Source organism: Galeopterus variegatus, unplaced genomic scaffold, assembly GCF_000696425.1.
Source record: "Galeopterus variegatus unplaced genomic scaffold, G_variegatus-3.0.2 Scaffold6452, whole genome shotgun sequence".
NCBI classification, from domain to species: domain Eukaryota; kingdom Metazoa; phylum Chordata; class Mammalia; order Dermoptera; family Cynocephalidae; genus Galeopterus; species Galeopterus variegatus.
In genome coordinates, this window is record NW_007732563.1 from 49,513 (window position 1) to 67,193 (window position 17,681).

Here is a 17,681-nt window from a genome sequence, read left to right on the forward strand (position 1 = left end):
CTTTTTTATATAACCATAAGGGAAATCTCCACCTTGAGCACTATGCAATAGGTGCTGCAACAAGCACGACTATCAAGTTAATATCTCCACACAAACCTCTCCCTGGCAGCCCAGACTCATCACCCACCTGCCGCTTGTCATCTCCACCTGGTTATCTAAAAGTCCCCTTAATGGCACCGTCTCTATCTGAGCTCTCAAGTTTCCTCTCACCATCCTCCCTGTTCCCATTAATAACATCTCCATCTTTCCAAGGCTTAAACCCAAAACCTTGGACTCAGACTTTTCTCTTCTCCTCTCTCATCCCACATCCAGCTCTATAAGAAATCGCATCAGTTCCACTCCAAAATATATTTGGAATCTGCGATTTCTTGTGACCCTCACTGCCACCACCCTATCGAGCCACTCTCATGCCTTGCCTGGGTGACTGCAGACGTCTCTGGTCTCTCTGATTCCATCGTGCTTTCTTCAAGCTGTTCTCAACACAGCCAGGATGGTCTTTTTAAGGTGAAATCAGAACCAACCACTCTTCTGCCGCACACCTACTAAAGACTCCCCACGACACTGAAGGAGAAGCCAAGTCCTGCCCAGGCCCAGGAGGCCCTTCTTGGCCAGCCTCCCCCGGTACAACTCCTCCTCACCCACTGCTCCAGCTATTCTGGCTACATTGCTGCCCTTTGAACACACCTTGCACACCTGCACCAAGCCCAGGAGCCCTCTTCTTCCAGAAACTCACATGGCCTCCCCACCTTCCTCAGGTCTTCATTTAAATGACTCCTTTCCATGAGGCCTTTTCTCACCACCCTATTCTTTTTTAACTCTTTACATGGTAATTTATTCGTGTACTTTAAGGGGAACCTATTTCAATTGTATACATGTAGGTTGTTAGGTTGTACACATAAGAGCAGTAGTGTTGAATTTTTTTCTAACCATCCTATTTAAATTGTAGCTAAGATCATTTTCCATTTCCTTTATTTGTTTTTTTCTAAACCCCTTGAAAAAAGACAACCTACAAAATGGGAGAAAGTATTTGCAAACTCTTCATCCAACAAGAGATTAATATCCAGAATATACAAAGAACTCAAATAACTCAACAGTAAGAAGACAAGTAACCCAGTTAAGAAATGGGAAAAGGAGTTGAATAGACATCTTTCATGTGAAGATATACAAATGGCCAACAGACACATGAAAAAAATGTTCAACGTCACTCAGCATCAGGGAAATGCAAATCAAAACCTCATTGAGATATCATCTCACCCCAGTTAGACTGGCTATTATCAAAAAGACGGAAAATAACAAATGCTGGCAAAGATGTGGAGAAAGAGGATCCCTCCTACACTGTTGGTGGGACTGTAAATTAATGCAGCCATTATGGAAAACAGTATGGAGTTTCCTCAAACAACTACAGATAGAACAGCCATATGATCCAGCAATCCCACTGCTGGGTATGTACCCAAAGGAATGGAAATCATCACGTCAAAGTAATACCTGCACTCCCATGTTTATTGCAGCTCTATTTACAATAGCCAAGAGTTGAAACCAACCTAAATGTCCATTGACAGGTGATTGGATAAGGAAAATGTTGTATACATACAGAATGGAACACTACCCTGCTATGAAAAAGAATGAAATTCTCCCATTCACAGCATCATGGATGAACTTAGAGAAAATTGTGATAGGTGAAATAAGCCAGGCACAGAAAGAGAAATACTGCATGTCCTTATTCATAAGTGGGAGCTAAAATAAAGACAGAAAAGAAAGAAAGAAAGAGAGAAAGAGAGAGAGAGAGAAAGAAAAAAAGAAAGGAAGGAAGGAAGGAAGGGAGGGAGGGAGGGAGGGAGGGAGGGATAGAGAGAGAGACAGAAAGAAAGAACGAAAGAAAGAAAGAAAGAAAGAAAGAAAGAAAGAAAGAAAGAAAGAATAATAATACGTTAAACTTTCAAAAAAAAACAGAACTACGATTATTAGAGGTGGGGCAGGGGGTGGTAAGAAACTAGTTAAGGGTCACAAAGATTGATTATGTTTTGTAAACCTGAGTATACTAATTATCCTGATTTCGTCACCACCTGTTGTACGCATGTATTGATATTCGATTCTGTGCCCACCAATATATATAATCAATTATCTTTCAATAAAAAAACTGTCAAAAAATAAATAAACTATGCTTGCCTCTAAAAAAATAAGACCATCTGATATACTATAAATTTATCTATTTATTTTATTTACCCACCATTTCCGCCCAGTAGAACACATACTTCATGAAAGCAGGGATTCTCATCTGTTCAATTCACTGCTTTATCCCTACTACGCAGAGCACTATCTTGCACATAGTAGGCGCTGAAGTGTTGTAATCCATCATTCCTCTGTACATTACTTACCTATTCCCTTTGAAGCCATTTAGAATCAAGAAGGAATGAAAAAGCACCTATGGCAGCCAAAATAGTCATCTATATCACTGAAGAGTATATACAGACAGCAAAGTACACGAAAGATGTTCGATGTTATTAGCCATTAGGGAAAAGCAAATTAAAACCAGAGTGAGATACTACTACGCACCTATCAGAATGGCAGAAATAAAAAATAGCGATAACACCAAATGTCAGAGAAAGGATGCAGAGAGGATGTTGGATCTTTCACATGTTGCTGGTGGAAAGTAAAATAATACAACCGCTTTGGAAAAGAGGATGGCAGTTATCTGCAAAATTAAACGTGCGCTTACCATGTGACCCAGCGATTTCACTCTTGGGCATTTAGAAATGAAAACATGTCCCCACAGAAACGTGTACATAAACATTCATATCAGCTTTATTCATAATAAGACAAAACTGGAAATAACCCAAATGATCTTCGATGGGTATATGATTAAACAAACCGTGTATCTCTTTTCTCATGAAAAGAAAGGATACATTATAATAGCAAAGATTTAGGTTTGTCTCAAAGAACAGTTTCTTAACAGATTTGTTAACCAAGAGTAGGACATGAAAATCATCCTCTGCTGGAATTCTTTGAAAATATATTGGATGCTTACAAGGGTACTTCAGAAAGTTCATGGAAAAATAGTATTGAAAGATAGTATGAATCTTTCCATAAACTTTTCAAAGGACCCTCATATAGTTCAATAGATGTTAATTATGAGCCACTTACATGACAGTTACTATGTTAGGAACACAGACATGGTAAAAGGATATAACTTATACCTGCCCTCCCAGATGTGTCGTTCTAATTGGGGGGGCGGTGACAGAAAAATAGTCACAGACCCTCTAGTATAAAATGTTCAATGAGGGGGAGAATGGGAAGCTGTAAGAACATAGGAGACGAACATCTCACCGAATCTTGGACAGAAGGGGATGCAAAAAAGTTTTCTACACACAGGTAAGGGAACAGAGGGGCATGCTGATTTGAAGGGAGAAGACTGGAAGCTTCCATGCAGGCGGGACAGCATGTGCGACAGTGCAGCCAGTCCATAGTGTACCTGGGGGCCTGCAGCTCAGGGAAGAAGTGAGAGATGAGGCTGGACATTGGGAAGGCATAATGGTGAGCAGGGATCAGTCCATGAAGGGTCTTTCTAGGTAGCCTGAAGGGTTTGGGCTGTGAAATAAGCAGAAGTAGCAGTTGAATAGAAGCTCTCATCAAACTGGTCTTCACCATATACCACCAGCCACTCCTTGAGCTTAACCACTTCTGTAACTCATCTTTCTGCTGGGTCTTCTACTCTTCTCTGATCTCACCTCTCCTAAGCTCCAAGGTCTAGTTCCAACTCCACCCCTTTCTCCAAGCCCCTGGCTGGAGGGGATTACCTCCTCCTGGGTAGCAGGCATGCGGGTATCTGTGCCTGCTCTGCACAGCAGCACCCACGCTGTAGTCTGATGGTCCAGAAGCTCAGAGCCAGCCTGCCTGAGTCCCCATCCCAGCTTGACCACTGACTCTCTATGCTTCATTTCCTTATCTGTAAAATGAGAATAATAACATTCCTATCTCAAAAGGTGATCTCAGGATTGAATCATTTCATTGATATATTGAAGCTGCTTAGAACAGTGACTGGCACAAAGTAAGTGCTTAGTCGATGGTACACTTTATTATATGCTGTTGCTCCCCCATGCACCCAACTGTGGGCAACGTATATCACTGGTGATCAATTAACTTTGGACTAATCAGACAGTAGGAGTCAATGTCCTCCGCTCACGGACAGTCACCTCTATCTATAACTTCAAACTCTTCGCTCAGATAATGATCGATACAGGCCGGAAATACACTTTCCTTTCATAGGCAGTTGTATGGTAGAGGCCAGAGCCCCAAACCATGATTTAGAAGAACTAGGTCCTCTTCCTTGCTCCTCTGTCTGAATCCTCAGATGCCCCAGGGCACGTGCCTGCCCCTTTCAGAACTCTGATGCTCCCATGTGTACAATGGGAGTGAGTTCAGTGAGACCCAGAACAACAGAGGTCTTGGCAGCACTCTGCAAAGTGCTGATGCAAACATGATTTCCATTTCCCAGTCTGTAAGCCACACACCTCCCCATCCCTCACTTTCACTTCCAGATGAAGCACACTCCCGAGACAGGCACAACTGGCAGGACTCCAGCGCAGGCAACAGGTATATTTTCATTCTCCCCACCCCCTGACTTGATGAATTATTTCTCTCCCCCTCCAGGGACTTTCCTAACTTCCTTATGTAAACGAAGGAAGGAGCATATGAGCAGACTGTATATAAATATGCTTGGGAAAGCTTTCTTCTTCTTTTTCTTTTTTTTTTTTTTTTCTTAAACCAAACTTGGTTTCTGTTGTAGGCGGTGCATTCCCTAACAGGGCAGGGCTGCAGTGTGCTGCGGAGGGGGGAGGAGGAGAGGAAAAGGGGAGGAGTAGGCACAAGTGATTAATTCACTCACTGTGAGAGCTGGTCTTCTATTTAATGGGGGGGTCTCTCTGCCCAGGAGGAGTCAGAGGCGCCTCCAGGACCAGCGGGAGCATGGCAGAGGACCTGGGGCTGAGCTTTGGGGAAACAGCCAGCGTGGAAATGCTGCCCGAGGACGGCAGCTGCAGGCCCAAGGCCAGAGCTGGGCTAGGAGCCAGGAGCAGCAGCGTGCACTGGGCCGTCACCTGCTGCCTGGTGTCACTCCCCATCCTTGCAGGACTCATCACCTACCTGCTCGTTGGCCAGCTCCGGGCCCAAGGAGAGGCCTGTGTACAGTTCCAGGTAAGCCAGACTCCACTCTGACCTGGGGTGATCAGTGGACTCTCTGCGGGCAGCAGCAGCTATCTTTCAGCTTTGGACAGAGGCATCTCATTCCTTGCTTGGACAAGCGAAGGAAATATACAATGGGAAGGGTGGAGTGGTTCCATCTGGTTCTTATCCTCAGTATTTCCAGGGAATGAATTGTCCCTTCTTATGTTTACGTGGGAATAACTTCAAGCCCCATATTTAGATAATTATAATCACAGTGTACTGATAATTTGGGAACATTCCTTTTTATTTAAAAACAACACTTTGTATAACTAACACATGGTCATTGGAAAAAAGTTAAAAAATACACATAAGGAAATGAAGAAAATTATCATTACTCATAATCACTTAGAGATGACCACAGTTAACAATTTGGGATATATAATTCCATATTATTTTTAACAAAATGAGATTATTCTGAGTCTCCTAATATATTATGATTTTATTTATATGCTAATGAATTCACAGAAGCATGATGAAATAGACAGCTGTATTATATTTCCATATGTGTATGCTATAATTTAACTAATTGCCTTTCTTGGGTTTAGAAATACAATTTTTCAATGTTGAGAAATAACCTCCTGCCTGTGTATGTCTAAGGTCTTGCTGGGGACTGGGGAGAAGCTTTGTCAAAACAAAGACCATAGGGTCTAGAGAGAATAACAGTAGGAAGATGGATGTACAGGTATCAAGCAGAAAACATAATTCTGGGCCAGGAACATTAAAAATGTGCCTCAAAGCCTAAATAATGTGTTATTCAAGTAATATCTTTCTTAAAAAATGCTCCTCCATAATCTAGATGGCTGATTTAATGTCAGACCAAAGTTTTCAATTCCAAAGGAGAAAATAGGCTTTTCAATTGGTTTAATTGGAAACTTGGTCTCTAAGCAATCCCGGCAACTTCAAAGCAGAGACGTGGTGCATGAGCGTGGCTAATGTGTAACTCTCACCCTCCCATCAGGGTCAGGCAGCAGCGCTCATGGTCACATGCCATCTCTTGTAAAATGCAGAAATATGCAGAAGACCCAGAGAGGCTGCTCGTGTTAGGGGAAAACTCCTGGGCATGGGAAGTCGGGTTGTGACCTCTTAAAAACCATGAGGTTGTTTCCTGGGAGAAGCCAAACTGCAGCACCCAAGCGGGTCCCTGGGACTCTGTCCCTCTGTCCCTCGGTAGCCAGGAGACAGCAGCACCCAGCACCCTCCTGGGTTCTGAAGGGAACAGGCGTATGATGGGTGAAGGGAGGCCCTGAGGCTCTTCCCCCCGCTGAACCCCAGCGCTGCCACCGTGCCCACCATACTGCAGGTGCTCAAGGATGGGACGAGGCTAACGCTGTCCATTTGCCTGTAGTTGAACCAATCTCCCTGGAGAGTGGATACGTGGGGGTGTTTGGAGCTGCAGTTTCGGGACTAACGCTGTCCATTCGCCTGTAGTTGAACCAATCTCCCTGGAGAGTGGATACGTGGGGGTGTTTGGAGCTGCAGTTTGGCCAGGCTGTGTAACTTCTTAGTGCGTCAGTAGAAGGAGAAAGGGAAACAGGGTGAGGCAGGGCACATGTAGCAATCGGGATCCTGAAAAGAAACAGTTGGCCCGCACAAAGAGGAGCGTTTAAAGAGTTTTTAAAGAACGGTTTGAAGGGGATTAGAGATGGGCCTATTTGTGGAGATGCAGACAGATGGAAAGGAACCCAAAGGGCTGGAAGCATGCAGAGGTTAGCAACAGTGGGAAGCCCGTCACCGTCCCATCCCTCAGCATGAAGGGGCAAATGGAGAGAAGAGTTTTAGAAGAACCCAGGGAGCACTACAGCCTAGGAGAGGGCTGCCCAGAGGACCTAAGGGCACCGCAGAGAAAGGCAATCACTGCCGGAACAGCAGGGGGTGAGCAGAAGGGAGGAGGGAACGCTGACCGCCCTCTCCTCCCAGCCTCTGATCCACTGACCAAACTCAGCTGGGGGCCCGGGCTGGCAGGAGCTGGGAGCCGCCAGGCCTGAGGTCAGCCTCAGGGGGGGCAGAGCAGGGCAGGGAAGCCGATCTGGACAGGCTAAGGGAGAATAAACAGCTCAAGGGAGAAGGAAGAAGATGGAATTCAAGGAGGGAAACCAGCAGAGAGCTTGGGTGGACACAACAGTGAAACGTTACGGCTCTTCAACAGACACTTGCATTTGAAACCCAGCTCAGCCACTTCTGGCCTTGTGAAAACAGTCGTGTGGCTTCATTTCTTTAAGCCTGTTGCTTTTCCTTCCAAAAGGGGGTGCTAATATCAACACTCTGATGGTGCCAATAAGACGTGTTTGGAACATGGGGAGAGCTACATGCACAAGGTCACTGTAACATAATCATCCCTCTATGCCGGGCACCAGGCCACTGCTGAGGAAACTTGATCTTGGCCTCCAGGAGCTCCAAGTCGGATGCATGAGGCAAACAAGGAATTAGGCTATTTCAACACAGAGGTGCTGTGGAATTCCAGATATTCTCCTAGCTCAGCCGCAGGAAGAGGGTTGCTTCAGGGAGGACTTCCTGGAGGAGGAAAGGAAGGTACCTGTGGCTAGAATGTTGTGCCTGAGGTCCAGGTCATGGCTTATTATGGATAAAAGCCAGTCAGGCAATCACAGGCCATTGGAGGTAACAAGGACTTTGAAGCTTATCCAGCCTAGAGCCCTGTGTTTTACAAATAGGGAAACTGAGACTCAAAGGCTGAAGAGATTTGCCCAAGCCTGACCTCTAGTCAGTGGCAGAGCCAAGATTTGAGATTAGACCATGTGACCACCTGCTCTATGATGTAATTCTGTGCCAGGTGCCAGGCTGCCACGCTATAGGCCAAAAGCAGAGCAATATCAGTAATATCACAGAGGAAAGCCCACTGTTATAATTACTGAGCACCACCCCCACACACCATGCCAGCCTCCCAGACAGTAGCTTCACATGTCAAATCTCATTTCATCTTCAGAACCACTCACCCAGGACGCCTGGCCCAGGAGGGAATTAGGGCTACCCATGTTTTTCCAAAGAGGAAAGTATGGCTTAGAAAGGTAGCATGTCATGCTCATGTTGCAGAAATATAATTAAAAACAAACTCTTCTCACGACACAGAAATCCTCTCCACAAAGGTAGTAGAGAAAGAAAATACTTGTATTGTCGAATAGGCATTGAACCAGAACATGATGCACATTTCAGGCAATCTGGTAAGAAATTGCAAAGACAGAAAGAAATCTCACCCTTTGATATAGCTGAGCAGATACAACCCATTACATATGAGGGTCCTTCCAGAAGTTCATGAAAAGATTCATATATCTTTTAATTCTATTTTTCCACGAACTTTTGGAAGGACTCTCATATAAGTGAAGCAAAAAAAGCCAAATGCGTAATAGCATATATAATGTGACACGCTTCATTTTGTGAAAAAATTCACATGTATGAATGTGTTTCCAAATGCCTGTATAGCATATGTCAGAAAGAGAACAAAAGAAATTGGTAAATCTGCTAGCATCGTGGTAGGAGAACTGGGTGTTTGAGCACAAGGGAAGGAGGGAGACATTTATAGACCTATGCCATTTTGTACAAAATGTGTATGTTACCTATGCAAAAAATATATAGGGATACTCAAATGTTTTAGGAGCTTTAGACTTCCATGGAATATTAGGCAGTTTTTCATCTTAGAAAAATCATGAATCAAAAGTTTAAACTCAGCTTGAATTGTGGTCTTGCCACTTCTGAGCCACGAAACCTAACCTCCCTGGGCCTTGCTTCTTTGTGTATGAAATGGGGATAACTAGAAATAAAGTGTTTAAATTGTCTGGCAAGGGGTGGGAGATTAGTAAATGATAGCAATTATTATTATGACCAGGGAACTTCCCTGCTGGGGAAATTACATCACAGAGGACAACTTCTCTCCCTGCTCTGGAATCTGCCATCGCCAGGCCTGAGAGCAGGTTTTGATACTGGATGGCTTTTCTTGGTCTCTGATGTTTATGAGCCATCTCTGTGCCTCCTTTCCCAACCTAGACATGCCCTCTGCCCCCATCTCCTAGTCCATTCTTTACCCAGGGGTACTTGACCACAGCCTGGGCATTCTTTGGGCCTATTCAGTGGTTTCCACTGCCCTCAGGATGGTTCCACAGGCCCACTAGGCCCACAGGTGCTCTAAGGCCAGGCCTCCACCTTCCCCAGGCACAGCTCTGACACAGAGTCAGGCAAAGCAAAATGCACCAAGTTGGCTCAGCCCCGAGCCTGGCACAGAGTGAGCACTAAGTACTGTGGGATGAATCTTTAAAGATGTCATAAGGGCTCTCTTGCCCAGTGTCACACCACTGCCCATCTTTGTCCTTCCCTTCCAGGCCCTACTTCTAGAATCATCTGCACACTCTCCCCACACCGTGCTTGGTTCCCTTCAATCTCACTTCCACCCCTTCCTGAAAATTCCTGCGAGGCTCCTGACCAGTTTTCCCTGCAGCCCTCTTCCCCCTGCACATGCCTCTGAGACCCCCAGTTCTCCACCCAGGACCCCCTTAGAGTCCTCTAGCTGCTGCTTTAGAGTCACACACACTTGAGGGAAAGCCATGCTTCCACCACAGCACAGCTGTGACCTCTTGACAGCTCTTTATATCCAGACACCAAGCTAAATTTTATTTTTATTAAGTGTTTTTAGAAAAGTAAGTGAGATCTTGTCTATAAAGTGCTCAGTGTGGTGTCTGGCATGTAAACACATGCAATACATGTTTGCTATAATTACTATATGCATCATCTCAGTTAATCCTTGAAATCACACAATGAAGAAAGTACTACTATTATCCTCATTTTAGAGATGACAAAAATGAGGCATAGAGAAATTAAACAACATACTCAAAGTCACGCAGTTAAAGACTGAGATATTGGGATTTAAACACACCACATGTGTTCCTTTTAAACACTATGTTTGTCTGCCTCTGTGGTGTTCAGGACAATTTAACCCTGAGAAGTGTCTGGCACATAGTAAGTACCCAATAAATGCTAGTCCCCTTCCTCCCCTGTGGGCATCTAGCTGTACCTGGCACACAGAAGGCACTCACTAAGTGTTTTCTGGATGGAGGGAGGGGTGGAGTGATGGCAAGACACCAGACCTCACTGAGCCTTAGACCACTGTCCATAAAATGAGGAGGTTAATATGTTTTCTTCACAGCACTGTGGTGAGAATTCTGCAAGATGTTCAAAAGCTATTGCCACAGGATGGATGCTCAGCAGACATTATTTTCCTACCCACCCCACCTTGGATAAGCCCTTTCATCTCACTCGATTTGTTTCCTCTTTTGAAAGGACAGTAATCATAGCCCTTTTGGTATTGTCTACAGAAAACAGATAGTTGAGCTAAAATACTCTGTAAATTGCAAAATGCTGATTCCTGCTGTGGCCTGAGGAAGCCTCAGCACACCTGGAAGAAAAGCTCTGACTCACTCCAAAGGTCAGGCTGTGGGCAAAGGGCAGGGAAACAGAGGCAGGGAAGGTACAAAGTGGAAGTGCCAAGGAAGGAAGGGTGAGCACTCATGGGTGTGAATCCAGACATCCCCAGAGTTTGTAGCTGGTTATTTTCAGGATCAACTTGCTCGCCCAGTAAAGTGAACACACACATCATTGAGGGCCACACCAGCATGGCAACCTCCCATGTCACACTGCTGTGTCAACAGCACACTGACTGCAAGAGGTCTTCTCCTAGCCCAACCTCCCACCAGCTGACAGCAGCAACAAGCTTAGGATTTGAAATAGGTGGGGAGTGAATTCCACTCCCTCAATCCATTTGCATTCAGAATGGACAGAAGTCCAGAAGCAAACTATGGATCAAGGAAGCCTATTGAATATCCATCCTTGGGAAAAGGAGGAAGCCACTCAGAGCTCCTAAAGGATCCAAATCTGCTTCTTGTCATAAAGAGGCACAACAGTGGCTTCTGTTTATAACTGAAGTCATAAGACCACAAAGAGATTGTGCAGAACCAACAATACATACCACAAGTATTTGTTGAGCCCAAAGAAAGAAGGAAAGTGAATCGAATGCCCACTTTATGTTTGTGGTCTTTCTGAGTCATCACAACAGTCCTGGGAGGAAAGAATCATTACCTGCTCTTATTGATGAGGATGCTGAGTGTCACTGAGGTTGAGTGACATGCCGAAATGAGAGCACCAGGAAATAACAGAGCTGGGATTTCCAAATCTGCTTGGCTGCAATCTCCAGAATCTTTGCTCTGTACCATGCTGAATGTTGCAGGTAAAACCCTGTCCAGGGCACCTTGGAGGATGATGAAATGGAACAACCTCGAAATAAAACATTTGCAGGTTGGGTTTATCCTTGTGCAAGTATAAACAGGGAGAAGCAAAGAAAGAGACGGAGAAGCAAAAGTCTGCGTATTTCTCCTTGAAATGCTGGGAGGATGTTATGGGTCATAAAACATTTATGCCTTTGCAGTTGCAGCAATTATGACAGCAAGAAAAGAATGTCCCTTCCTGTTTATGAATAGATAGACAGACTGACTACAACACATGGGGGAAAGGCTAAGTGGATCATTAGTTAAAATAAGCTCCAGGGATTTTTCTGGGGAAATGTCAAGAAATCTCAAAGACCATCTCGCTTCAGGCTCGTTTGGCTGTTGTGCACTCGGCTAATGTTTATGGAGCTCCCGATATGTGCCAGGATCTATAACTGGTCTCAAGGTTCAGATCCCAGGTCCTGCACATACTCTTTGATCTCTAGCAGTTGCATAACCTCTTTAAGCCTCTGTTATAAGGCTTGCACAGACTACAGAAAGGCGACGCCAATCCCTCCTTGGAATAGCTGGCGTATTAGATGAGGAACACACATAAATGCCCACTAAAGGACCTGAGCCTGATGAGCACTCAACTAAGTAACAGTCTCCTCCATTCCTCCATCCCTCCTTCTTTCCAGTTTGAAGAATTAGAGGAATTTCAAAAATGTCTCTTGTAATTGGTCCTGGGCGATTTGAGTCAGGGATTAACAGTCAACATGCAAACAAAAAAAAGGGAGAAAAAAAAGAAAATCAAAGGAGCGTGAAAATTCCCTGACCTATAGGAACTAAGGTGGGTGGGGAAGCAGCACCCCCTTGTCTTGTTAGGGTTAATATATGCTAGGGGGAGTAGCCCTCCTCTGTCCCACTAAGATGTATACCCCCGGGCATACACATTTGCTTTTTCTGCCTCTGGCTCCTGGCCAAGTCTTGCAACATTCAACAAATATTTCTAGAGCCGTGACTATTCTCTACGCAGAGCCTGATGACTTTAAAAGGCCATAGTGGTAAAAGATTATAACTTCCCACCACTACAGAGTTAAAATTTTTTTAGATATAAACAAAAAGATTTCTTTTCTAGATTTTTGGATTGCAAAACTCTGCCTAAAGTCACTGAATCAACTTGACCCCACGTCCTATTCTCTTTTCTGCCTCTGTCTTCCCAGTGCCTATAAATCTGCACACATTTTGCCACTTGAATAATCCAGCAAAAGTGCCAGGCATTGTCCAGGCACTGGGAATACAGTGGTGACAGGACAGGCAGACCAGATCCCCGCCTATATGCAACTTGAAATCCACTAGAGAGACAAAAAGCAATGAGAACACAAATAAGTAATAAAATTGGATCCTGGTTCTCAGGTAGTGGTTTGAGAAGACATGTTGGGGGGAATAAATCCCATTCTTCAGGGGTGCTCTTGAACCTCATGCCTATTCAGCATTGGAGGCTAATGTTGGGGTAACCAGCAGCTCTCAGGATCCTCTGTGTCCCTGAGTGACCCAGAAGCAGTAGGGATGAATCAGGTTTGGAACATGGTAAGACATTTAGTTGGTCTGATGTTGACAGCAACCATCTTGAGTGCAGGGCATTGCAGGGACAGCTTAAGTGCACAAACTTCACCCCAAATAAACTTCTATTTCATCCTCTCGAATCTCCTCCTCATTCATTCCTGCTTCCTGTCACGATAATTTTGCTTCCATGGTAGACAGAGTCATTATTAAGAGAAGCTGTAATGGAAGGCTTAGATGTTATTCTTGGAGAGAGTCCCAGCTGATGTCCTTCTTGTGGATTCTTGGAATGTTGTGGTCTTCAACACCTGCCAACTGGCACTGTCACAGCCTCCAGATGTTTAGTGGCATTCTGGGCCACTGAAATCCATACACATCCATCATATAGGAAAATAAAATGTGTGCCCAAGGTATAGAAATCCAGCAGAGCAAATAGGGCAATGTATTCACCTCCCAGATACATACTAATGACAGTGGGATTCTGAGTCAAAAAGGAGTGTCCCAAAGTCTTAGGTGAGTGTCTGTTCAGCCAAAGATAACAGGACGTTCAAGAAGATTCCTTAGCAAGAGAATTGAATGAAGCAAAAGAAGGTGAACCAGGGAAGGTACACCTTCCTGAACAAGGAGATGCAGTCAATATCTCCCCAATTCTCTTTAAGAATCCCATCTTCAGTTTCCTGCCTTGCCAAAGACCAATTCCTTTATCAGTTCTGTCAGTAGCAAGGAAGGCTACAGTATAAGCTAATTTCTGGGCTGTTTCTTCACTCCTCAAGCCCCTCAGAGTGATTGATGCTGAATAAGTGGTCACAACCATTGGGCTTAGGTTTTCGAAGACTGTTGTACTCATGACTGTGGTAAGTGTACCTAGTCGCTATACTTACTGCACTTTTCATATCCCTTGAATCGTTCATTGTAGTTGTTTCTTATGGCTGGGAACACAGAGGACCTTAGAGAGGAGTAAACAGTGGGTAACAAGACTGGATGGTAAATTAGGACTTTGGATGCCAAGATAAGAGGTGGTAAGACTGTGTCATGCAAGCCATGAGGAGCTACTGAAGGCTTATGAGCAGAGTTTTGTCTCAATAAAGTGATACTTTAGAAAAAGCCCTGTGGGGCCGGCCCGGTGGCGCACTGCTACAGTGCGCCGCTTGGGAAGCGCGGCGGCGCTCCCGCCCGAGGGTTCGGATCCCACATACAGACCGGTTCCCGCTCACTGGCTGAGCGAGGCGCGGGGGCAACACCGAGGGTTGTGATCCCGTTGCCGGTCCCCGGTCCGGTACGGGGGCAACACTGAGGGTTGCGATCCGTTGCTGGACACGGAAAAAAGACAAAAGACAAAAAAAAAAAGAAAAAGCCCTGTGGGGCCGGCCCGGTGGCGCACTGCTACAGTGCGCCGCTTGGGAAGCGCGGCGGCGCTCCCGCCCGAGGGTTCGGATCCCACATACAGACCGGTTCCCGCTCACTGGCTGAGCGAGGCGCGGGGGCAACACCGAGGGTTGTGATCCCGTTGCCGGTCCCCGGTCCGGTACGGGGGCAACACTGAGGGTTGCGATCCGTTGCTGGACACGGAAAAAAGACAAAAGACAAAAAAAAAAAGAAAAAGCCCTGTGGGGCCGGCCCGGTGGCGCACTGCTACAGTGCGCCGCTTGGGAAGCGCGGCGGCGCTCCCGCCCGAGGGTTCGGATCCCACATACAGACCGGTTCCCGCTCACTGGCTGAGCGAGGCGCGGGGGCAACACCGAGGGTTGTGATCCCGTTGCCGGTCCCCGGTCCGGTACGGGGGCAACACTGAGGGTTGCGATCCGTTGCTGGACACGGAAAAAAGACAAAAGACAAAAAAAAAAAGAAAAAGCCCTGTGGGGCCGGCCCGGTGGCGCACTGCTACAGTGCGCCGCTTGGGAAGCGCGGCGGCGCTCCCGCCCGAGGGTTCGGATCCCACATACAGACCGGTTCCCGCTCACTGGCTGAGCGAGGCGCGGGGGCAACACCGAGGGTTGTGATCCCGTTGCCGGTCCCCGGTCCGGTACGGGGGCAACACTGAGGGTTGCGATCCGTTGCTGGACACGGAAAAAAGACAAAAGACAAAAAAAAAAAGAAAAAGCCCTGTGGGGCCGGCCCGGTGGCGCACTGCTACAGTGCGCCGCTTGGGAAGCGCGGCGGCGCTCCCGCCCGAGGGTTCGGATCCCACATACAGACCGGTTCCCGCTCACTGGCTGAGCGAGGCGCGGGGGCAACACCGAGGGTTGTGATCCCGTTGCCGGTCCCCGGTCCGGTACGGGGGCAACACTGAGGGTTGCGATCCGTTGCTGGACACGGAAAAAAGACAAAAGACAAAAAAAAAAAGAAAAAGCCCTGTGAAGGCAGGCTAGGAAATGGATCAAAGAAAAGGAGAAACCAGAGGCATGAAAACCTGTTAGGAGGCTGTTGAAGAATCCAGGTGGGCAGCGTGCCAAGGCCTGGAGCAGAGGCAAAAATGAGGAAAGCTGCAAAGCAGAAATGACAACCCTTGGGTTTGTGGAAGAAGAAATGTTCAGGTCTGGTAACCAAGGGGAAGCAGTAGTATTGACATTGACATAATTAGGAAGCACCGAGAGAAGGCCCGAAAGGACTGAGAAGTCAGTGAACCATTCAAAGACAAGACTTATGCCATGAGGAGAGCTTCAGTCGAGGTTAGGTAGCATGGGTTGGGCGTAAAAACAGCCTGGAGAAGGCAAGGCTAGGAAATGGATCAAAGAAAAGGAGAAACCAGAGGCATGAAAACCTGTCAGGAGGCTGTTGAAGAATCCAGGTGGGCAGCGTGCCAAGGCCTGGAGCAGAGGCAAAAATGAGGAAAACTGCAAAGCAGAAATGACAACCCTTTGGTTTGTGGAAGAAGAAATGTTCAGGTCTGGTAACCGAGGGGAAGCAGTAGTATTGACATTGACATAATTAGGAAGCACCGAGAGAAGGCCCGAAAGGACTGAGAAGTCAGTGAACCATTCAAAGACAAGACTTACGCCATGAGGAGAGCTTCAGTCGAGGTTAGGTAGCATGGGTTGGGCGTAAAAACAGCCTGGAGGTCTAGGCTGTAACAAGATCACTGTTATCACAGCCCTGCTCACAGACCTAGACTCAACAGTGACACATTCACACCCACATGACCACACAGAGACATCCATGTACACGATACACATGCACAGATGTAAAGATGTAAAATAGATCAAGTGTTTGTGGTGACAGGAGGATCACTCTACTAGTGTGGACTGTGTACAAGAACTAAATCAGAAGCCTGGGTTGAGTCAAAATCATATTAGAGAAGGTTTAAAAACATAAAAGAACACGCATTGTAAAATATAAGATGGTGATGGTGTACCTGAGCTAAGAACACAGTTTTGTTCCTAAGCTTTATGTTCAGGCACATGAGTGGTGGTTCCTCCATTTTCTATGCATTCTTTGCACTGACTCTTGCATTTTCTGATTTGATCCTCACCTCAACCCTGCATGTAATTTAGGGGTAGAGATGTTATTATTTCCACTTTACAAATGAAGACACTAACACTCAGAGAGGAAAAGAGTCTTCCTCAAGATCATATTGTTAATAAATGATGCAACCAGGATTCAAATTCAGGTCTGTCTGTCTCCAAGGCAGTTACCCTTCCACTACCATGTGGCATGTGAGATGGCTCACAAACTAGGATTGCATTGATGAAAAGGTCTTCATGTATTGCAGAAACAAGCAAGAATCTTTGAGGCTGATAAGAAGGAGAACATAGCCATTATTTCACTGTCTGCATTATTTTTTTAAGAGTCATTCCAATTTTTAAATTGTGGTAGGGAAAAGAAAATAAAGCAAGGGCCATTATTTTGTTGAAATAATAGAAGCAATGATGAGAGGCTGAGTTCCCCTGGAAAAGAGTAGGAAAATCTCTCAGGAAAGAACTCTAAAGGTGAGCTTCAGAGACAAGTATAAGAGAGAGAAAAGTCACTGGGGGTGCTGGAGGAGGAAAGTGGAAAGCTGAGCTGCAAGACTCCTGTCAACCTAAACATTCTTACTCCCATTTCCCTCATCAGGCTGGATAGCAACAGCATCATACTCATACCTGTGCTCTGGGAGCTGTGTGGGTGTTGGGGTCAGAGGCCCACAGATGGTCTGAACTATATCTTTCTTTACCAACAGACTCTAAAAGGACAGGAGTTTGGACCTTCACATCGGCGAGCTTGTAAGTGTTTTCATCTTTGATTCTGTTTCTTATGGGAAATAAGAATATTTCCAGTATTTCAGATATGTAGGAGGTTCAGAGAGACAGGTCTTTAATTACCAAGTTGCTAAGCCAAGTGATGCATATCCAGAGGAGAAGTGAGGCTCCTCCCTAGTCACTAAGAAAGCAAAATGGCTTCATGGCCAAGTGCATGTCCTGAAGAACTGATAGCCTATATGCAACCCCAGCTCTGGAATTTACTAGCAGTGTGACCTTTGGGCAAATGATTTTATCTGTCTCTGTCTCCATTTACTCACCTATAAAAATGGTTACAATCATACCTACCCAAAAGGGTTAGTGTGAATTAAATTAGTTCATTCTTACATGGGTTAGAACGATGCCTAGCACATCAAAAGTATGCAATGAATTTTTGCTTTTTATCGTCATCAACAACATCATCTTTATCACTGCAATTAGAACACATTTAATCTAATATAATCATCTCTGAGAACCAGAT

General features: G+C 45.6%; 1 protein-coding gene across 1 annotated transcript in view; it reads left to right on the top strand.

Moving 5' to 3' along the window:
• Window positions 1-4,962: 4,962 nt before the first annotated feature.
• The window catches only part of TNFSF15 (tumor necrosis factor (ligand) superfamily, member 15), a 17,507-nt gene continuing 4,788 nt past the window's right edge, over window positions 4,963-17,681 (top strand). The window contains exons 1-2 of the mRNA XM_008590918.1: window positions 4,963-5,190; window positions 17,143-17,185. Coding sequence (XP_008589140.1) covers window positions 4,963-5,190; window positions 17,143-17,185 — 271 coding nt within the window. The remainder of the gene's footprint in view (window positions 5,191-17,142; window positions 17,186-17,681) is intronic.